Source organism: Dermochelys coriacea, chromosome 8 (assembly GCF_009764565.3).
Source record: "Dermochelys coriacea isolate rDerCor1 chromosome 8, rDerCor1.pri.v4, whole genome shotgun sequence".
Taxonomy (NCBI): Eukaryota; Metazoa; Chordata; order Testudines; family Dermochelyidae; genus Dermochelys; species Dermochelys coriacea.
This window is the reverse complement of record NC_050075.1, coordinates 65,768,565-65,787,355: the sequence shown is the minus strand read 5'-3', so window position 1 is coordinate 65,787,355 and position 18,791 is coordinate 65,768,565. Positions and strand designations below refer to the sequence as shown.

Sequence of the window (18,791 nt, the reverse complement as noted above, 5' to 3'; positions counted from 1 at the left end):
GTGCAAGGGGTGTAGAGGTGGTGAGTGCTGCCTCAGTGGCACACTCGAACATCTGTGTGTGAAATGGGGCAGGCAGTGGGTACGGAAATTGTCTCTCTACCCACCCCATGGTTCTTTAGTAGATAACTTGATGCTGATCTAGTCAGCATCAAACTTAATGCAGCTTTCCATCTCCATGAGTAGGAACATTCCCCACCTGGGAGAATCTGAGTCAACCAGCCAGTACAGAAGCGCTAGAATGTACCCCTTGAGGAGAGTACCATTCTCTCCTCAATTTTACTCACAATGGGGCAGATTTTCAAAGGTATTTGGGAGCCTAAAGATGAAGAGAGATGCTACTGGGATTTTTCAGAAGCACCTAAGCAGCCTCGATAAAAACAAAGGGAATTAGGCACCTAACCTGCCTACCTGGTTTTGAAAACTCGACTAGGTGCCTATCTGCATCTTTAGGCACCTAAATACCTTTGAAAATCTGGCCCATTATTCATTGTGGCCCACTTTCTGATCAAGGGACCAATCCTTGCTTGGATTGACTTTAATATAATTTTTGCTTGACCAAAGCCTACAGAATGAGGCCCCTAAAGAGCAGCATCTTTTCATTCTAATCTGGACGGATAAATGTCTCCCATGTAACAGTTCGAAGTTCAGTGCAAATGGTTGCCTTGAGCTTCTGATTTTGCACCTCGGTTTTGAAAGGGAAAGTTAAACAAATGGAAATTCTGAAATTCCTTTACATGTCATGTTTCCAGCTAATTGTTGTACTGCGTGCCTTTGCTTATCACATCAGACCCTAGTTCTAGGGTGGACTGGGTGCCTCATGGCATCATCAGTAGTTCAAGTCCCGCTCAGTTCATAAATGACTAAACATCATTATTACCTGCTAGCTATTCACTAAGGTGGATTGGTGAGTCTGTCTACTCTAGTGGAAAGAGTCTACCTCAAACATATACCCCCTTAAGTGGGCTGCCTCAGCACAAGCCCTGCAGTAATTGGGCATGGAAGGTCAGCTTTCTTATCAACCCAAGAAGGCTTGGGATCAGGACTGAATATAGTGTTCAAGAAGGATGTCAGAATAACGGCTCTAGATACTGAAATCCTGTATTTATCCTTAGAACAGATACAGCAAAGACAGTGGCAAAGTAAACTTGCACACACACTGCACTGACTGAGAAGGCTCACCTCTGGATGGCGTGTGTAGCTTAGTCTCCATGCTCCATCCATCCTTGTCCTCTCAAGAGGCTTTTCCTTTTGTAATATTGATTTTACCACTGCCTTCCAAGTCTTCTCAGATAAAAATGTCAGTATGAACAATTGTTTTTCATCAAAGTACACTCAGCGTTTGTCAATGTAAAGTTTTTTTTAAATGAGTAATTCTTTTTGTTGTACAAGATTAATACTTTCACCCAATATTTCTTCCACACAGTTTGAGAAACAGACTAAGAATGAAGGCAGGTCCTATTTCCATATCATGGATACATTTCCTAAGCGTGACCAGAAATCCACGACTATACATGACAACATGTTAACTAGCTAATGTAATCATTGATACTAAGGGAAATCCTGAACCTAAATGTTTTAAATTTAAATGTTTTAAGCTGTTCTCTCCTTATTTGCTCTGGAAGATCCCTGATTGAAAGAACATTGCAAAAGATTCCTTTCATCAGCTCTATTAGTTACATTTCCTGCTTTGATAAATGTAAATACAAGAAAAATCTAAAGCACTTCAAGCTACCCAGTTGCATTTGATTAGTTAGTCTGAATAATGTAATAGTCTTTCAGCACTCAAAGGAAAACTTTTTGAGTTCCACTGCTAATATTTTTCTCCACAAACAAATATAGATTTCCTACTCTATATAATTATCTTATAAGAGATAATTTAATATTTCCTAGACTTCTGTAATTCAATTCCCTCTTTTTTATGGGTTCTGTTTTGGGATGTTTGATTTATTTGTTTGGAATTAGAAATTTGGAATTAAAGGTGATGTATGAAGTATTGTCTGTAATGCTTTTGGATGGAAGATGTAGCCGAGTAATTTTGTTGATTCTGTCCACACTATACTTTTTACCATATTTAGAACCCATTTTAGTTTCTGCTAACTATTGTACTGATGGTGAGCATGGGATCTAAATTTATTTAAATGGCTTTTGCCCAATTGCCATCTCTCTCTGCTACCAGGGTAAACAAATTTCCAAGTGTTTATACAGCAGAAGTGGCAGAGTAGACTGGGTCCTATGGAACATAAATTGTCAAACCATGGTTTCTTAGAGAATTTAAAACTTTGGAAGAAATATATTTTAAGTCAAAGGGCCAAATGCAGGTTTGATTCAAGTATGGGCATCTTCACTAATTTAGATGAAATTAGACCCACTTACAGCAAGGAGGATTCTGGCTCTGAACTGATACAGTCAGAAATCACTGGATTGTCCAACTCAGTCTACAAACTCTGGATCCATGGTTGTGCAGGAATAAAGGACACAGTATCCTTAACCCAGCTCTGCGCTGCCCTGACCAACCCTGAAGACAGTAAATATATTGGAAAATGGACTAGCACCTTCTCCTAGGGTGCAAAGCCACTTAACGGGGAGGCCCTCCATAAATCTGGTTTCCCCTTTTCCCCTGCACAGGAGAAACAACGGCTCCTGTAGCCCCAGGTAAGCATTAACTTCAGTGGGATTGCCACACACAAGTTGAAGAGGTCCAAAAACATCATTGCTAGAGGGGTTAACTAAGAAAGCAGTTTCTGGAGGGCCCTATTGGGGGTCTTTCCTGTACCAGCAAGGAGGGGAGAAAAGAACTTTGCCTTAATAAATGTGTCCTTTCAATCTGTTTTAAAACTGGGTATGTTCAAGATACTCATTCCAACTTTAAATTGCATGCTCACCTTGTAAGAATCTCACTTCCTCACTATTATCCTGTCTTGACTACATTATCAAATTGTCATCAACATAATAAAAATGATCATCTTAATGACAAAGAATGTATGGGTTGTGGCTGGGAGAGGACTTACCCCATTGTGACAACAATACATAGATTAAACTCCTCTCATTTCAGCCCCTGTTCCTCAAAGGTCAGTTAAATGACATATTAATATCATTTCTTTTCAGCAATGTAATGAGGGAAAAGCAGTCTAAAACAGGAAAAAATGGGGCAATACTTGAAGTTACAAAAGTCACAAAGAGGAGCACCCCAGACAAGGAGAAGGGATTTATGTAAATGTGGCTTTGTATACTCTGTGTAAGCATGGTTTACATACCAGAATCCTCCTTGCTGTAAGTGGGTGTAATTTCATCCAAGTCAGTGAAGCTGCCCACACTTGCAACCATTTGCTAAATGACCTCACCGCGCATTAAATGATAGGGGCCGATGTCTGGCTTATAGGAAAAATGTGCAACTTGTGGAGTGGGGGGACTACTTAAGTCCACCCTGGTGCAGGAAAAGCCCTCTCTAACCTGGACCAGGCAGAGCTTGCACACTTGCACCCAGACACTTGCACCAACCCCTCCCCACACACCCCATTGGAAGTAGTTAAATGCCAGGTTTTGTCATGATCTGCTGTGGTCATTATGCTAGTTACTCCTTTCTCAAAGGGCTGGGAAGGACTTTTTCCCTCACTGCCAGATTGGCCTAGGCAAGGTGGGTTGCTTTCTTCTTCCCACAGCAGGATGGGGGCTTAGTTGGGATGGACATGAAATGGAGGTTAGGCTATGATGTCACAACTCATTATGTAAACATGAGGTGGATGTCCACTGCAGGTACTCCATAGGGAAGGGATACAGTGTTCAGATAACACAGATTGGTAAAGAATTTAAAGGAGATATTCTTTAAAGGAGAGAAAATGGGTTTTGGGACGCCTATGACTGGTACAGCTGGCAGCCAACCCCTCCTCCTTTATAGCCCCCCCTTTAACTCTTTTTTGAGGTGGGCGGGGGGCCCAGCAGCAGGTTATCTAGGGACCAGAATGAGTAAAGGGGAGGGCTGACATCACCCCCCTAAACTTTAGTATATATAAATGATTATGGGATTACCTGCACTGTGTGCTTTTTCATGCTGGGTACTCCCTAACATTTAGGAATAAAGTTGCAGCCTAATTAAACCACATTCAGTGCCTCCTATCCTTCTTCTAGCATAGCTGGATAATGGGATTTTGTGGCCATATAGTATTTTGACCTATAATATCCACACTCCAAATTATGGGAATAAGTTGAGGTAAACATTACATGATCCTTGCCTTTTAGGTACTACCAACCTCAGTTAATTTTCGGAGCCCAGGGCCCTTGCTACTTTCCTGGATATTATGCCACAGCGTAATCAGGACCACATCAAGATGAAAGCAATTTGATGGCTACTGGGTCATGGAAGTGTTATTGTCTTTCTGAGTTATGCAGCAACAGAGATTGTTCCCCATTATGGAGTGGGGAATATGTTAGCTTTGATAGCAGTTGTGAACTCTTCTGTGGCGGACTAACATTTTGATCAGGGAAGATGGAGGCCACTGGAACTTTCTGTATCCAGTCTTGGGGCCATGCAGTTTTTGGACTGAAGAAACTCTTGCAATGTTTTCTTTTGAGCCTTGCAAAGACCTTTCTCCTGGATAGCACAGCCTGCTACACAGCCATCATCTAGGGCTACACACAAGATATATTTAAGTTTGAGATATTAGCAAGATGTTGAAATCAAGTTTCCAGATTGCAGCTAGTCACTTGGAGACAGATTTTGACATCCATATTCCCTGATGCATAGTACTTTACTTCATGTGGTTCTATTAATTTCAGATAGGACAACTTTCAAAATAAGATGCCACTCATTGTAAAAACTGGCAGAATCTGGCCCTTAATAAGTAAGATTAACAGTCTTAAAACATTACGTTTTCTTAATATCATTTCACTACCAAGCTTGAAAAGTATTTGTTATGCATACTTTATAGTTCATTGCTGCAAATGATAATGAACATCATTTGAAGACTCTAATGACTCCTTTCTCTCTTTCTCCAACATGAAAAGGATGATCCCCGAAATTTAACTCATACATGGATTGAAAAGATCTTTAACTTCATTCCAAAGATCTGAAGAGTCCAGTACAATGCAAAGAGTGTGCTACAATATATCATTTAACTGACCTTCAAGGAGCAGGGTCCAAAATGAGGAGTTTAATCTATGTACTGTTGTCTCAACAGGGTAAGTTCTTTCTCACTCTCTTTTTTTTCCTGGTGTAAGTCTACTACTCTAGTGGTAGGTGTTTCCTGTTGTATGTATGTCATGGACCACAGAAGAGATGTTGCATTTTGATAGAGCAGATACGCTCAGAGGAAGATGATCATGGATAAACTGAATAGAAACTTCAAGACATAACCATTTAAGAAGTAAATATGCATTTATTATCATGTGAGTTGATTTTAAAATAATAATTATAAATTATAAAATAATGAACAAAATTCAGTGCCATTTCCCCAAGGATTAATTTTTCCTAATCCATTTATGAACTAAGACAGCACATTGTCATCATGTGTCCTTTTCAGTCCCGAGTTAAAGGATGTTTAAGCTTTCTGGCTCCAAATCGGTAGGGTTGGGACAAAAGAAAAGGTTCCCCCTTTCTTGTGCATCAAAGAGATGAGCATGTAACAATGGGTTTGGAAGGAACTGAATGGCTTGCTAACACCCTGTTTAATATTTGCACCCATTTATGTAAGATGTGATCTATATGCATTGGATCATTATGAATTTGTTACTAGCCACTATTTATGCAGATTTTTTTGTTACATCATTTGTGATTCACTCATCTAAGGGAAACTCTTATTCCCAGATCTCTTTTTATGCAGCTGTCTAACCTGCAATGGATGTTCAAGATTCATACTTTAAACTTTGAGAAGTAGGAAATAATAAGAGATACATTTTCTCATTCTTTTTACATACTTCTCATGCTTCTCAGCTGTGACTATTGATTTGAATCAATTGAGACTGGCAAGACGAGGGCTAGTTCATTTGGTGATCTAGTCCCTCTTTCCTCACAAGCAACTCCCACTCCCATACTGCACTTGAGTTCTCCTAGTCATATCCACAGGCCAAATATCCTTCCTTCAGTATTCATGCTCTGTGGAGCAGTCTGAGATGTCTGCTCCTTTTGCACTGACCAGGAATGGACACCTGAAACTGATGCAAAAGGTGATAGGAAGGGGGGACCTGGGAAGGAATCCATGCACAGATAGGAACGTAAGTCCTGCTTTAGTACTGTTTCTCTCATCTTCTTTTAGCAGCAAAGGGATATGCTGTTGTCTTTCACTCTAGGACCTGATCCACTGAAGTGCTGAGCACTTACAACTTCCACTGAAGTCACTGGGAGTTGAACATGCTCAGCATTTTGCAGGACCTGGGCCATAAAATCCATCAGGTGTGGAGTGATTTCCTATATGTGCTGGTGAGCTTCATTATCTTGTGATTTTCCAGGGATGCTCTGTGGTTTAGTAGCTCATTGTCCAAGAGAAAGATCTCTGTCAGCAAATATTAAACTGTCTGAAGTATAAGGTCCTATGGTGTAAAAGGTACACATATTAAGATGAAAAAAGTGCCTTTAAAAAGCCTCTTTTAAAAAAATCTGCTTGCTGGGTACAGAATGTATGTAGTCCCCATACTTCTGTAGCCTCGAAAAGTTGGTTCTCTCTTGTATGGAACACGTTCCTGCATCTTGTGTGTTTACTGTAGTGGATGGAAGGGATAAAGAGACTCTACAAGGCTGATGCTGGAGGTAATGGCTGTCTCCTATAACTGTCCTCACTACAGCCATCTGAGTGGTTAGTCTTCATATGCACTGGGTTTTGGGACACCAAAAGTTGAATGTTTAAGGAACATCTGTTAAAGATGTTTTCAGATTATCATTTTATCACATAACTCCATAATAATTTTAGGCCAGATCCTGCCATTTTTGCTCACATTGAGGAGTACCTTACTCTTTGAATAGTTTCAGTGATTTCAGTGGGTATTCCTCAGTGTAAGAGCAGCAGGGTCTGGTCCTTTATAAATAAATTTGACTTTTAGGAAATGGTTTGCTAAAAGTTTGTTTCTGCATTTTGTATCTTAAAATTATTTAAAATAGAGCATATGGCTCATTATAAAATCTTAAATAATTTATATTTGCAAATAAATCAGAAGAAATTATACATTTATTTTTCCTTTTTAAATCACCTTCCCTCTAAATGACCTTCGTCATCATTCAGGCTGAGTAAGCAGTGATCCTGCAACTACTCTCATGAATGGAGAGGGAACAGACATCTGAGGTCAGAGTCACCCATACTTCAGTTGCCTAGGTAGCACAATGAGGTTCCTTTAACTTCCTTTGAACTGGCCTTCAGAGATCACTCCAAATGTGTCTTAGCATAGTCATGCTTATAACAACCAACAACTCTGATGCAGTGAGCATCCTATTCTGTACCTGTGCCTTTTTTAACAGGGTCCCCCTTCAGTGCTCCTGATTCACAAGGGAGGTTTCAGTGCTCAGTGAAACTCTGCAGCAGCAGTTCTATTAGCATATTGGATTACCTTCCATTGGCTACAGAGTCAGCCTACAAGGACCCAATGACTGTCACAAGGCTGTACAACAAATGATGTTGAAGCAACAGCATCTCCCTGAGTAGCAGAAGGAAATTCAGAAACAGGTACTAGAGCAGGAAGTTTCAGAGGTGGATTCCAATGCATCTTCTCTTTTGGAGACAGAAAGAGACCATTTGGTCATTCAAGAGCGACCCCCCTATTAAGCTAGTGGTTATAGAATGCTCTTGTTTACCCCTCTAACATTCTGGGCCTGATGTTTGCATCCCACCCCACATCCCCAGTCCTTCTATGCCAGACCAATTGCACAATAGGCCATAAAGCTGCCCTAACAAATCAACTGGGGAATCCCTTGGTGTGAGGGAATTCCTGCCTATCACAGAGCTGTCATTCATGTTTGTTAGGGGTTCCAGCTGTTTAGTGCTCTGGCAAACCTTGGCCTGAGTAACTGCCTCTAATGGGCTGTTGCAGCCAGCATGGGTTAAAGCAGTCCATTGGTACCTCTAGGATCAGGGGAGTGCAAAGGAGACCTTAAGCCACCATTGCTTGCTCTTCATCAGGTCCTATGCTCCAGCGGTACACAGTAATTTTGGGGCTGTATATACATAAGTGTATAAAGTATTTTTCCCCATATGTAACCACAGTAACAGGACCAATTAGGTAAATGCTACCTATAGTGGTGTAACCTGCATACAATATACTCAATGGATGTATTTAGAAGAGTAATTGATTTGTGATCAGGGGGAGAGTGAGAGAGAAAGAGAGGGAGATGCATTAAATATAAAAAAGGCAGAACAGTGCCTAGTCTTTCTTATATCCCACATAATAGGTTAAAATAGCAAAATCAATTGAAAGTTTATTCTCATTATAGTAAACCTACATGAAGCCAAAGTAAAGTAAGCAAGTGTGATGCATTTTAACAAAATAAATCATATTCTCTTGCTTAAAAACCTGTATCTAAAATAATATGAGCTTTTTACCTACCTTAAGTTCTCTAAAAAAGATGCTACTCCTTGCCCACTCAACAATGGAGAAGAGGGTTTGGTCAGCCATTTTACACATAAGCCCAAATGTGTTGAGCTTTTCATGTTTGCTTCTGTTAGCTTGCTCCTGCTGCAAATATGCCATGATCTTAGCCTGGACTTGTGGCTCATCTGGCTCGCACTTCAAGAGTTCCAATATCAGATGTGGAATACTTGCTGGTGAGCTTGTCTGATAACTATCCATGTATGAGTAGCCCATTATTGACTCTGGAGAGCTAGTGTAAGGGTCAGGATACTCAGACTTGATAGCACGGCTTGGAAAGTGGCCATAGGTTTGGTAACCTTGTAGGCTGCCATGAGGTGGCATTGTCATGCTAATTGGAGAGGTTACAAAGGGACTTCTGTCATAGTCTGTAGGAGGCAAGGCAGTATGGTTCAGAGGTAGGCCTTTGGAAGCAGAGTGGATATTCTGGATTGCAGAGGATATTGTCAGGTCAGTGGGCATTGCTTGGATCACTTGAGTCATGGCTTCCAGTTTAAGTCCATTTGCTCGGATAAGGGCTTTCTTCTGCTGCTTCAGTGCCCTGTCTCTCTTGTACATTGGTCCAAATTTGTTTCGACCCCCACGCATTCGGTCAGCTCTCACAGCTGTTGGGGAAGAGAGAAGGAAGTAAGATATTCGTTAAAACTTAAGCAGGTAACATTCTTAAATTGAACACATGTTTAGGAAAGAGTGGCAAGACAGCAGCACTCCCTTAATTTACTTTGATCAAAATATCATGATTATTCCAAAAGGAAAAAAAATCTTTTGATTTAATGAATTTTAATTGTCTTAGTTACCTATTGGACAAATATTCTTAACATGTATGAACTCATTGTTTAGGTCATTTAAAATGTAATAATTAGGGACAAACACAGTGGTTGGCTGCACAAATTTCACATATCATGAGATAACGTGATTCCTGTTGAGATCTCATACTTTTTTTTAACTGCAACCCACGATATCATTAGGAAAAAATGGCTTCTGTCCCGAACTCATCTGAGAAGTATCCTGAGGGCCATGTTATCTCATGATAATCATTCCATTACTGCATACCACCATTACACAAAAATTGTCTGAAATGTAAGCTGTAAAATGCTCAATAGGCATAAAGGTGAATCTGGTTTCTTTGGCAAAAATTAAAGATTTTAATAAACCTTTATGGTTTATGTATATTGTTGCAAATGTTTAAGGAACATTCCTCATTTTCTAGAGATGTTTCAAATGCAATTTGAATAGGCATAGAGAAAGCTGCCCGCTTGCCATATTCCACACACAAGCTTGAACTGACTCAGAAACTACTGACAATGTTATAGCTTGTAATATCTCTGGAATTAGAAATAATTAAAACAAATCTACTTCAACAGCTGCCTCGGGAATCATATTGGTGGTCTCTGTCACAGCAGTATCTGTCACTATGGCATATATCTAATGGACTAGTGAATAGTTCTCGCCAAGCGCACCTTGCTCAATGGCAATTAGATAGAAACAGGAACCTTTGACAGCTTGGTGCCATGATGAGACTGCTGAGATTGCTGGAGGTTAAGTTCATGAGCTTTTTATCTTAGGGATTAGTGTAACATTAAAAATTTATTATGAATCCTAGGTACACAATACTGTAAATTATCATGAAGACTTTAACAATTAATGATTTTTGGTATACATGGTAATTTATTAACTAGAATTCAAGTCTACATATCACTATCAGGGAAATAGATATATAAATGTTACAGGCATTTATTATTATGAAAGCATGTGTTCTTCCAATTTTCCAGATAGAGAAATAGAAGTTGTACAGATGTGACAGAAGGATATAAAGATAAATCTTTTATAGTCTCTCTCTCTCTTGGTTTTAGTTAATGCTGTAGTTTTTTGCTGCTAACACTATCCCTTATGAATATGGCAGGAAACTGAAAAGTCTTATACAATATTTTGCTGATAAATGTAACATATATATCCTTCTCAAAACAGTTGCAACATGCTGCACAATTAAACATTATAGGTCAAATTCACCCTGAGATACTTTGATTTCAGTGGGAGTTGCACAAAAGTGAGTTGTATGTAATCATATGATTACAGAATTTGGCCCTGTATGATTATCTGTAATTAAAAACAGTTAGAAGTAGCAGTTACGCAATATATTTTCAACCTGCTGATAAATGTCCATACTGACTAAAACATTAAATGACTTATTTTACCACTAGTTTTCAGGGGGATATACTGCAACCCAAGATGTTTCGCTCATTGTATATACCAGTTTGATCTGTGCACTGTAGGCAAATGTAATGAGTGTTGTATTTACTAAATTGCATGAGGCTGTCTGTATATTTGAATGCATATTTGCATTTATATCTACATATTTCAAAATTCTCTTACTAGCCTCTTGACAGTAATTTTGCATTCTGTTATTTCAATAGACTCTTGTTCTTCTTCTCTGTATGTGAATGATCTTTCTGAACTCTAAAATCTTGTATTTCCTTTAAATTTTTCAAGAAATCTCATTGTGAAAGTATACCTATTCATAATAGCTTTATGACATACTTTTAGAGATTTTTACCCCTATTTTTAATTCAATTCTTCAGTCACTCTGTGTACTGAATTCCCATTGAAATCCATTGCAATTTTGCATGAGGAAAGACTCTTAATTTTTCTTTATTTCACATTTTCTTTAAGATGGATATTGCAAAACAAAACCATAACAAAAACAAAATACTCTATAAAATATAAATTAAATAAAATAATGCCTGATACTAAAGACCAGAAATTAGTTGAAATTATTAATTCCCCATTCTGTATTCTGTTTTTATTCTGAATTAATTCTGTTTGTTCCTATAAAGTTTAAAAAGTAATTTCCATGCTATTCTTACTCTTTTATCCAAGTACTCCTAAATGCATCAAACTATCTATAAATCAAATGTTTTCAATTTTTTCTTGTGGTTTTAACTAGCTTTAACTTATAATTGACCTGCTACTACTTATGAATAGTTTAAAAATATCCCTTATTTAAAACATACAAGAGCAGCATATAATAAGTTACTAGCAAGTATTTTTAAATGGGTAGGGTAAATTATGTGCAACATAATTTGTATAAAACTAAAATGTATGTAATATTTTCAATAGTTTGTATAGATTATAAATATACAATAATAGTAATAATTCTTACCTTCTAACTTCATTCCAACACTTAGACATTTTTGAAATCGACAGTAAGGGCAACGCTTTCTCTGTGTTTTGTCAATCTGGCAATTCTGATTTTCTATACACGTGTACCTTTTGTTATTCTGGACCGTTCGTTTAAAGAATCCCTGTATGATAGACAAAGAGTCAACCCGTTTCACTTTAACAGTAGGTTTCAGCATTTTATTTTATGGAAATCATTGTCAGAAACTTGTCATGTACCACTCAAGTACTTGTGAGGTTACGTGGTTTATTTTAGATTTCAGCAAGATATACCCTGGAGAAAACTGCTGGACTATAGAGGAGTTTTTCTGGTAGTAGTACTGCGTTTTTTGTAGACTTACGACAAAGATTAGTGAGACTTGCTTGTACGCCACTGCATCCCTAACAATGTGACTATAAACACTGATGCTGACCAGTATCTCTTTTGTCTGCTATTTAATATTCATAAAATGACTGAAGTCTGCCTTTTTCAAGTAATCTTATATGGAATAAATGATGCAAAATGTAATAGAAACATAAGATACATTGGCTCTTTGTATATTGTTATTGTGTATACCAGAGGCATAATAAATATTTGACATTCATTGTCTCGATACATTTTTTTAAAAACAAAAATGTGATTTTCTAGGTTTATTCTGCTTGCCATACAGTGAAATGTTTAAAATTGCATTGTTCTGGTGTAGAGGGTAAGAGATTCTGCTGTTAGAAAACTGATTTAAATGGTTGTATATAACTTTAAAAGGTTTATTCATGACAAATTATTGCATTCACTTACAAGGCTCAGCTATATTTAATAGTTGGTTTCATTAGATATGGATTTAGTTTCCAAATATGTGCACAGGATAAATTACATGTATGAATATTCTTTATTTAATATACTACAAGAAATTATTTGTTTGACTTTAATTGTGTATATGTCCAAGTAAATACTAAAATAAAATACTTTGTAGGAAGAATAAGCATGAAATTGTAATGACAACAGAAATTTACATTTTTATATTGAAAGGGAAAACCTTGGAACAGTGGCATTAGATTTTGTAAAACTGAAATGTACTGAGGAAACCAGTTTGTCACTTTATCCTACAGGAACAATAATACTCTAAATGTATATAAATCACTTAAAATCAATAGTTGGGTCACTTAGGACTGAAAGTTCTACAACTCTATCACTTCACAACAACAAAATATTTAAAAGCAATGGACACAGACATACAACAAAACAATCTAACTTCTTGTTTTTTTCCATTTGGGCAAATGAGGTTTTTCAAAATTTTGGGTGTGAATCTAACAATAAATGGAATCAGAAAGAAGCCAAACCCCTGTTTGTTTATTTTTACCAGCATTTTCCTTTAGCATTTTAAAATATTTTAAACCATTTTGATTTGTATTCTATTAAGTAATTTGTACTAAACCTTGCAGCTTTCACAGGTGAGAAGTCCATAATGGTAACCAGACACTTTATCTCCACAAACTGGACACAGTTCTTCCAGGTCTTCATCATAAGAGTAATTCACCATTTTAAACTGAGACACTGGAAAAAACAGAAATAACACATTCAATGAGCATTTACATAAGTAGTTCAAAAATGCTTTCCTCAGCTCCAACTATCAGACATTAATTTTGACCTGAGGAAACAATTCATTAGAGAAACACCTTCTGCAAATTAAATAAAAAGACTTTTAAAAAAAATCCAAACAAACAAAAAAAACACCCCACCACCACAACTCACACTGAAACATGAAATTTTTAATTCAACAGCAAAACACTATGGACTCTTCACAAGTAAACAAAAGTATAAACTTCAGAGTTTTGTGTTGTAAGAAAAAATTCTAGAGTTATTCAGAATTCCAGTGCTCTTAAACCATCTACAGTCCATCAAACCAGAAACTATGTTAAATGATTTAATTTCACCACTTATCAGGAAAGTGCTTTAAAAAGTTAGAACCAAAATTGACAAGGTTAGATCTCACTGAGGTATGTAAACTAACTTTAACTAGGTTTGCTTCCTTTAAAGTTTTGTTAAAATAATGCCAATCTGTAAATATTTACTTTATTTAAACTTGAACCCACATAACTAGCACTCTCCTAATGCGTTGAATGTAAATTACTTACAGCACCAAGTTAAAATGCTGTCCTGACACCCAAAACCTTGTATGCTTGATTCTGATCAGCAGCTCATCTTTAACAAAAGCCTGCTTCCTGTAATACCTAAATCGATCAGTTTTAATATTACATGTTCAAATTTCTTATTGTTTCCCATTTTATTTACTTTTGCCTCCAAACATTTTTAACCCCCGGAAACTAGAGAAAAGTAAAGAAGGAGACAAGCAGAAGGCACGGGGGTTGTAAAGTACCTAAACCTAATTAATTTTATATAATCACCATGCTAAATTAAACCCAAATCAAACCCCAACGATCCAGGATGAAGGTCCCAGGCGCAAGTAATCAACTTCCTCGGACAAAAGTAATCAGTGTTTGCGGGAGATCTAAAAGATGTACAGAATGTAAACAGGAAACGCAGCAGTTCCTATGCCCTGATTTTCCCAAATACCCCTGTGCACTTTAGACAAAACCCTGAAGGAAAAAACCTGTCTGTAGGAATCTAATGCGGCCTCTGCCACTCCGAGGAAAGGTGGAGGAGAGCTGGGAGATGAGGGGGCGCGAAAGGACCTGAATGAAAGAGAGAGAGAATTGATCCGGATTCACCCCACAACCAGTTCAGTCAGCAGGTCTGATTATACTCCCCCCAAAACACTCCCACCGCTCACCGCAGAGCCAATTTCCTTCCCTTTTCCTGCTGCAAAATACACCAGGCCGCTGACAGTTTGTAATGTAATCAATGATCTCTGTAAGGGGGTGATGGACACAACAGCGGCAGAAGTTATGATTTTGTTCCCCTAGAATCAAACAGCTGTCACATTTTTGAGTCATCTAAGCGAGTTACATCTAAGTAGTTGTATCAAGGGAGAGATATCCCAGAAAGCGGCTGAGGATGCCTTGGAGTTAAGAGTCTCTGGGTTAAAAAAAAGATGTGCTAAGACTTAACTAACTAACAGCAGCCGTGTCCCCTAAGGAAAGAACCCCCAGGCTCTCTCTGGGAACTAGAGAGGGAACTGGAGTGAAATTAACACGGCGTGAAATAGCCGAGGGAAAATATTTTCAGAACGACTTCTTCACGGTTTATGAATCAGGGCCAATCTGATCAGAGAGCAGAGTGTGTGTGTTGCACACTATGGGCTCTCTCGCTACCATCTCCACGCTTGTTGATTTCTTTTATATACCTGACCTTAGGTGGGCGATTCTTTAACTAAGATTAAAGAGCGGATGAATGTAGTTTCTCTGCTCTCGGTATGCAGGCAATAAATACACCGGGGAGAGAGAGAACGACTAGTCCCTTCTTTCTCCTCACGTTGTCTGGGCTGCAGGGGCCGACGCAAGAACAAAGTTCCCGGTGTCACAAGAGAAAATAAATGGAGAAAAGGGTCAGTAGGGAAAACAAGGATTTTTTTCCAAGCGCTGTCCGGGAGCTTTGCAGGATAACACAGTGTTGAGCGGGACACATCCAAAGAAAAAGAAAGTCTGAATTATCCTGACACCCCAACCCCCTTACAATTTCTGCGTCCCATTAGCCTCGAGATAGAAAAGGGCCCCTTGAAATCGAACAATTTAGGCTGAAACAAGCGACCGGTAGAGAAGTTTCTGCTAAAGGGTCGCCCAGAGCCCTCACTCCTACCCGCTTCTGGAGTTGAGTAGCACATTGTGCTAAAATGGGGCATTTCTACAGTGAAGAATTACCGCTGTGTCTCTGGCCAGCTAGCCCCACCAGACACCTGGGCCGATAGGATGGGGAGAATGCCCGAAATGGAGACCCAGCATTTAGGGGATCCTCTCTGCTCCTCCATTTAGGGGAGTGATTGGGGAGCAACTCCAGCGCTGTTGCCGAATCTCTCTGTGACATAGCGAAAGCCCCCTGCCTTTAGCATGGCAAATAAGGATCATCTTTAACTGAACTCAGGAGCGAGCTGAGAATCGCTCGTTCCCCGGCCACTCACAGCCACTTCTCTGAAAGAGCGTTCAAATCTCCTGTCCCGAGCTCAAAATTAACGCAGGTTAAAGCGAAAGTCTTTGGGTTTCAGACAGAAAGTTTCCAACTCCACTCTGGAGTTAGGACTTTAAAAGATCCTTCCTGCTAAACTATGGTACCCCAGCGACTCAGCTCCAGCGCCTGCATTCTCTGCCCACCCAGGAATGAAATTCAGAGGCATAAATACACCGTCAGTTTCAGGACTTGCTGAATCAAAGTTTCCCAACGCATCTGGTTGATCACCTGTGTCATTTGTACTGAAAGACAAGCTGCCCTTATTACCACACTTACTCTCACACAAAGCCATAAATGCAATTAGCAAACCGACAGGAACAGCCCAGAAAACGACCGCTAATAACGCATCAGAATGGCTAAAACCCTGCTTGGAAATGGTCCCCTGACAGCTGTGTATTTCGAGGCTTCAGCCTCCAAGCCTTATTCCCTTCGAGTCTATGCCAGGTAAAGTTGTAAAGGGGTGGCGAGGAGCATTTCGAGAGCAGAGACAGAATCTGGGTCGTGCAAAGGGCGAGTATGGAATTGCTGCAGGGATTTTCCTGATGTCACCCCCTCGTTTGCTTGAGATAAACTTCGGAGGTTCTTTTACGCGAGCCAGAATATGGAGCTGCCTTTTTTTTTTTAAATAAAACGCGTTTAAAATAGAGCCAGTGGGATGGATATGTTTTCTTGCGAGCAATCAGGAGCTAGGAAAATAAAGGGGACCTGGAAATCCCCGCTCCCATAGGCCCCATTCCCCCCTTAAAATACTAGACAACGGGTCCGAGTTTCCCTTCACAGCTCAACCCTGCGTCTGATGCTTGAGGATACGACTGCACCGTATCACGTCTCCCATGCACTGGGGGCAGAGGGTAGATTCGGATCGTTACCCTTAGTCCTCCCTCCCAATCATTGCTTTCGGGCTGAATTTCCGAAGGCTTTAAATCCCCCCCCCCCAAAGCTTTTAGTAACTCGGTTCTGGAAGTTCAGCAAACTTCCCCATTGTCAGGCACAGCTGCCGGGTCAGCCGGGCTCCAGCTGCCGGTGCCGCTAAGCCCTGCCGGCTCGACCTGGCTAACCGGCAATCGCTGTAGAAACCTCCGCAACCGATTGCTCGGGAGCCACCAACTTTTTCCGGAGGGAGCCGCGGAGCTCTGCCCCCGGGGCTCGGAGCCCTGCCCGGCAGGTACCGCAGGAGCGAGCGCCCCTGTGCTTACCTTGCATGGTTTCCGGCATCTGCCCCTGCTCCCCATTCGCTCGGGCGAGTCCCAGGGCTTCCGTCTCCACTTTGGGCAGCATGACAAGGCGGCTGCGGGCCGGGATGGGGGCTCCGTGTCCGTCCGGGAGAGCGGCACCTGGGCACGGCAGCACAGATTTAGCTCGGAGAGGGGGCGAGCGGCGGCGTCCCCCCCCCCCTTCCCCACCCCCACTCCGGCCCGAGCCCTGCGCGCCCCGCGGCTGCCCACCCCTAGCGCCGCGCGCCTGGGGCGCTGGGGCTCGGCGCGCGCCAGGGGGCAGCCCGGGAGCCCGCGGCGCTGCTCGGGCGGAGAGCGGCGGCAGCCAGGCTGAGCGCCGGCCCGGGGAAGCCGCGCTGCGGCGGGGCCGGTGCGCGGGCTGGCCGGCTTCCCCGCCCCCCTTCTTCTCCTCCCCCCGGCCGGGCAGGGGCTCCCTCCAGCCGCGGCTCTCGCCCTGTCACAAGTGTGGAGTTGCGAAGTTCAGACCTTGCGGTCCTGCCTTGTTTACTCCACATGCACCGAGAAGAGGCACTTCCCAGCCGGCTGGGGTTGGGGGAGGGGGGCTGGGGAGATAGCGGTGTGAGGGCTGGGGAGGGGGGGGGGGCTGACACTGCCGCTGCAGCCAATGAGGAAGAGGCACAATCTGCAACCAACCCTTCCCCCTCCACTAAAGCCCCCCCCCCGCCCCAGTTACAGTGGTTAAATCACCCTGATATTCCAGGGCTAGTAAAACAGGCACGGGCCGCCTAAGGGAGCGAGGTGCACCGGCCAGCAGCTTGCAAACACCCCTAGCAAGCCAGGTGATCTCTGCATCCAGGGGAACTAAGACATGAAGGTGCCGTGCAAGGAAGGAGCCGGGCAATGCATTATTCCTGCTCCGTGGAAGGCAGGGCTAAGGAGTCTTCTTTAGTCATCACAGGCTGTTTCCTAACTGTGCAGCCGTGCTCTTGCCTTACACTCTCACCCAGCCATTGTGCGTGCACAGGGGGTATGTGCAGGGCTGACAAGAGACGTTCTTGTCTATCCCATTTTCACCCATCAGGGCTATTCCCCGCCCCACAGCAGCGACAGCTGGAGTTGAACTCTCTCCAGCGGAGAGTACGTTGTCGCACATGGTCCTAGGCTCGCCGCCTGTACCTGGTGGTCTCAGGTGGGAAGCTATCACCCCCGCCCCACTATGATAAAGGAATTATATATCTTTGCAAACACTGCCTTGATCCCCCTTGTTTTACATTTCCTTCTTACAGTCCGATGGAGACCTAATGGAGGTACGGTTGGGTTTTCTGTCTTAATTCTACATTTTCTAGCGTCTTGTGAGACGTATCAAGACGAGCTACATAACTTAAATGAAGCAAATGTCCTAAAGAGCAATCTGTTAAACAGCCAACCTGCCGACTCAAAGTGCAGTAAATGGCACCAACTAAACGTTACCAGAAAGACCTCGTTCAAATAGTATTTTTAAATGCTAGACTATTTACTTATCGGTGCCAGCTTTTGCAATCCCACAGTTATTGCAGCCATTCGCAGTCCATTCTAGTGAATGGGATTTCAAAGATTTTAATGTATTCTATTTGAGTAGCACGAGGAGCAGAAATATTTCAATCAAAACTCACCACTAGTTGAGGTAACACAATTACTGTGATATTCGAATTAGTATTAACATATATGTATTTTGTTGACATTAGATGAACAAGCATTATTTCCAACTTCAAAATAATCAAAACCTCCTCTATCTG

The 18,791-nt window shown here is 41.2% G+C and overlaps 1 protein-coding gene across 1 annotated transcript in view; it reads right to left on the bottom strand.

Moving 5' to 3' along the window:
• NR5A2 (nuclear receptor subfamily 5 group A member 2) overlaps positions 1-17,297 on the bottom strand; it is a 98,947-nt gene extending 81,650 nt beyond the window's left edge. Inside the window, exons 1-4 of the mRNA XM_038413306.2 lie at positions 17,038-17,297; positions 13,155-13,273; positions 11,726-11,867; positions 8,524-9,170 (exon numbers count right to left, since the gene is read on the bottom strand). Coding sequence (XP_038269234.2) covers positions 8,524-9,170; positions 11,726-11,867; positions 13,155-13,273; positions 17,038-17,119 — 990 coding nt within the window. The 5' untranslated portion in view covers positions 17,120-17,297. The remainder of the gene's footprint in view (positions 1-8,523; positions 9,171-11,725; positions 11,868-13,154; positions 13,274-17,037) is intronic.
• Positions 17,298-18,791: the final 1,494 nt, after the last annotated feature.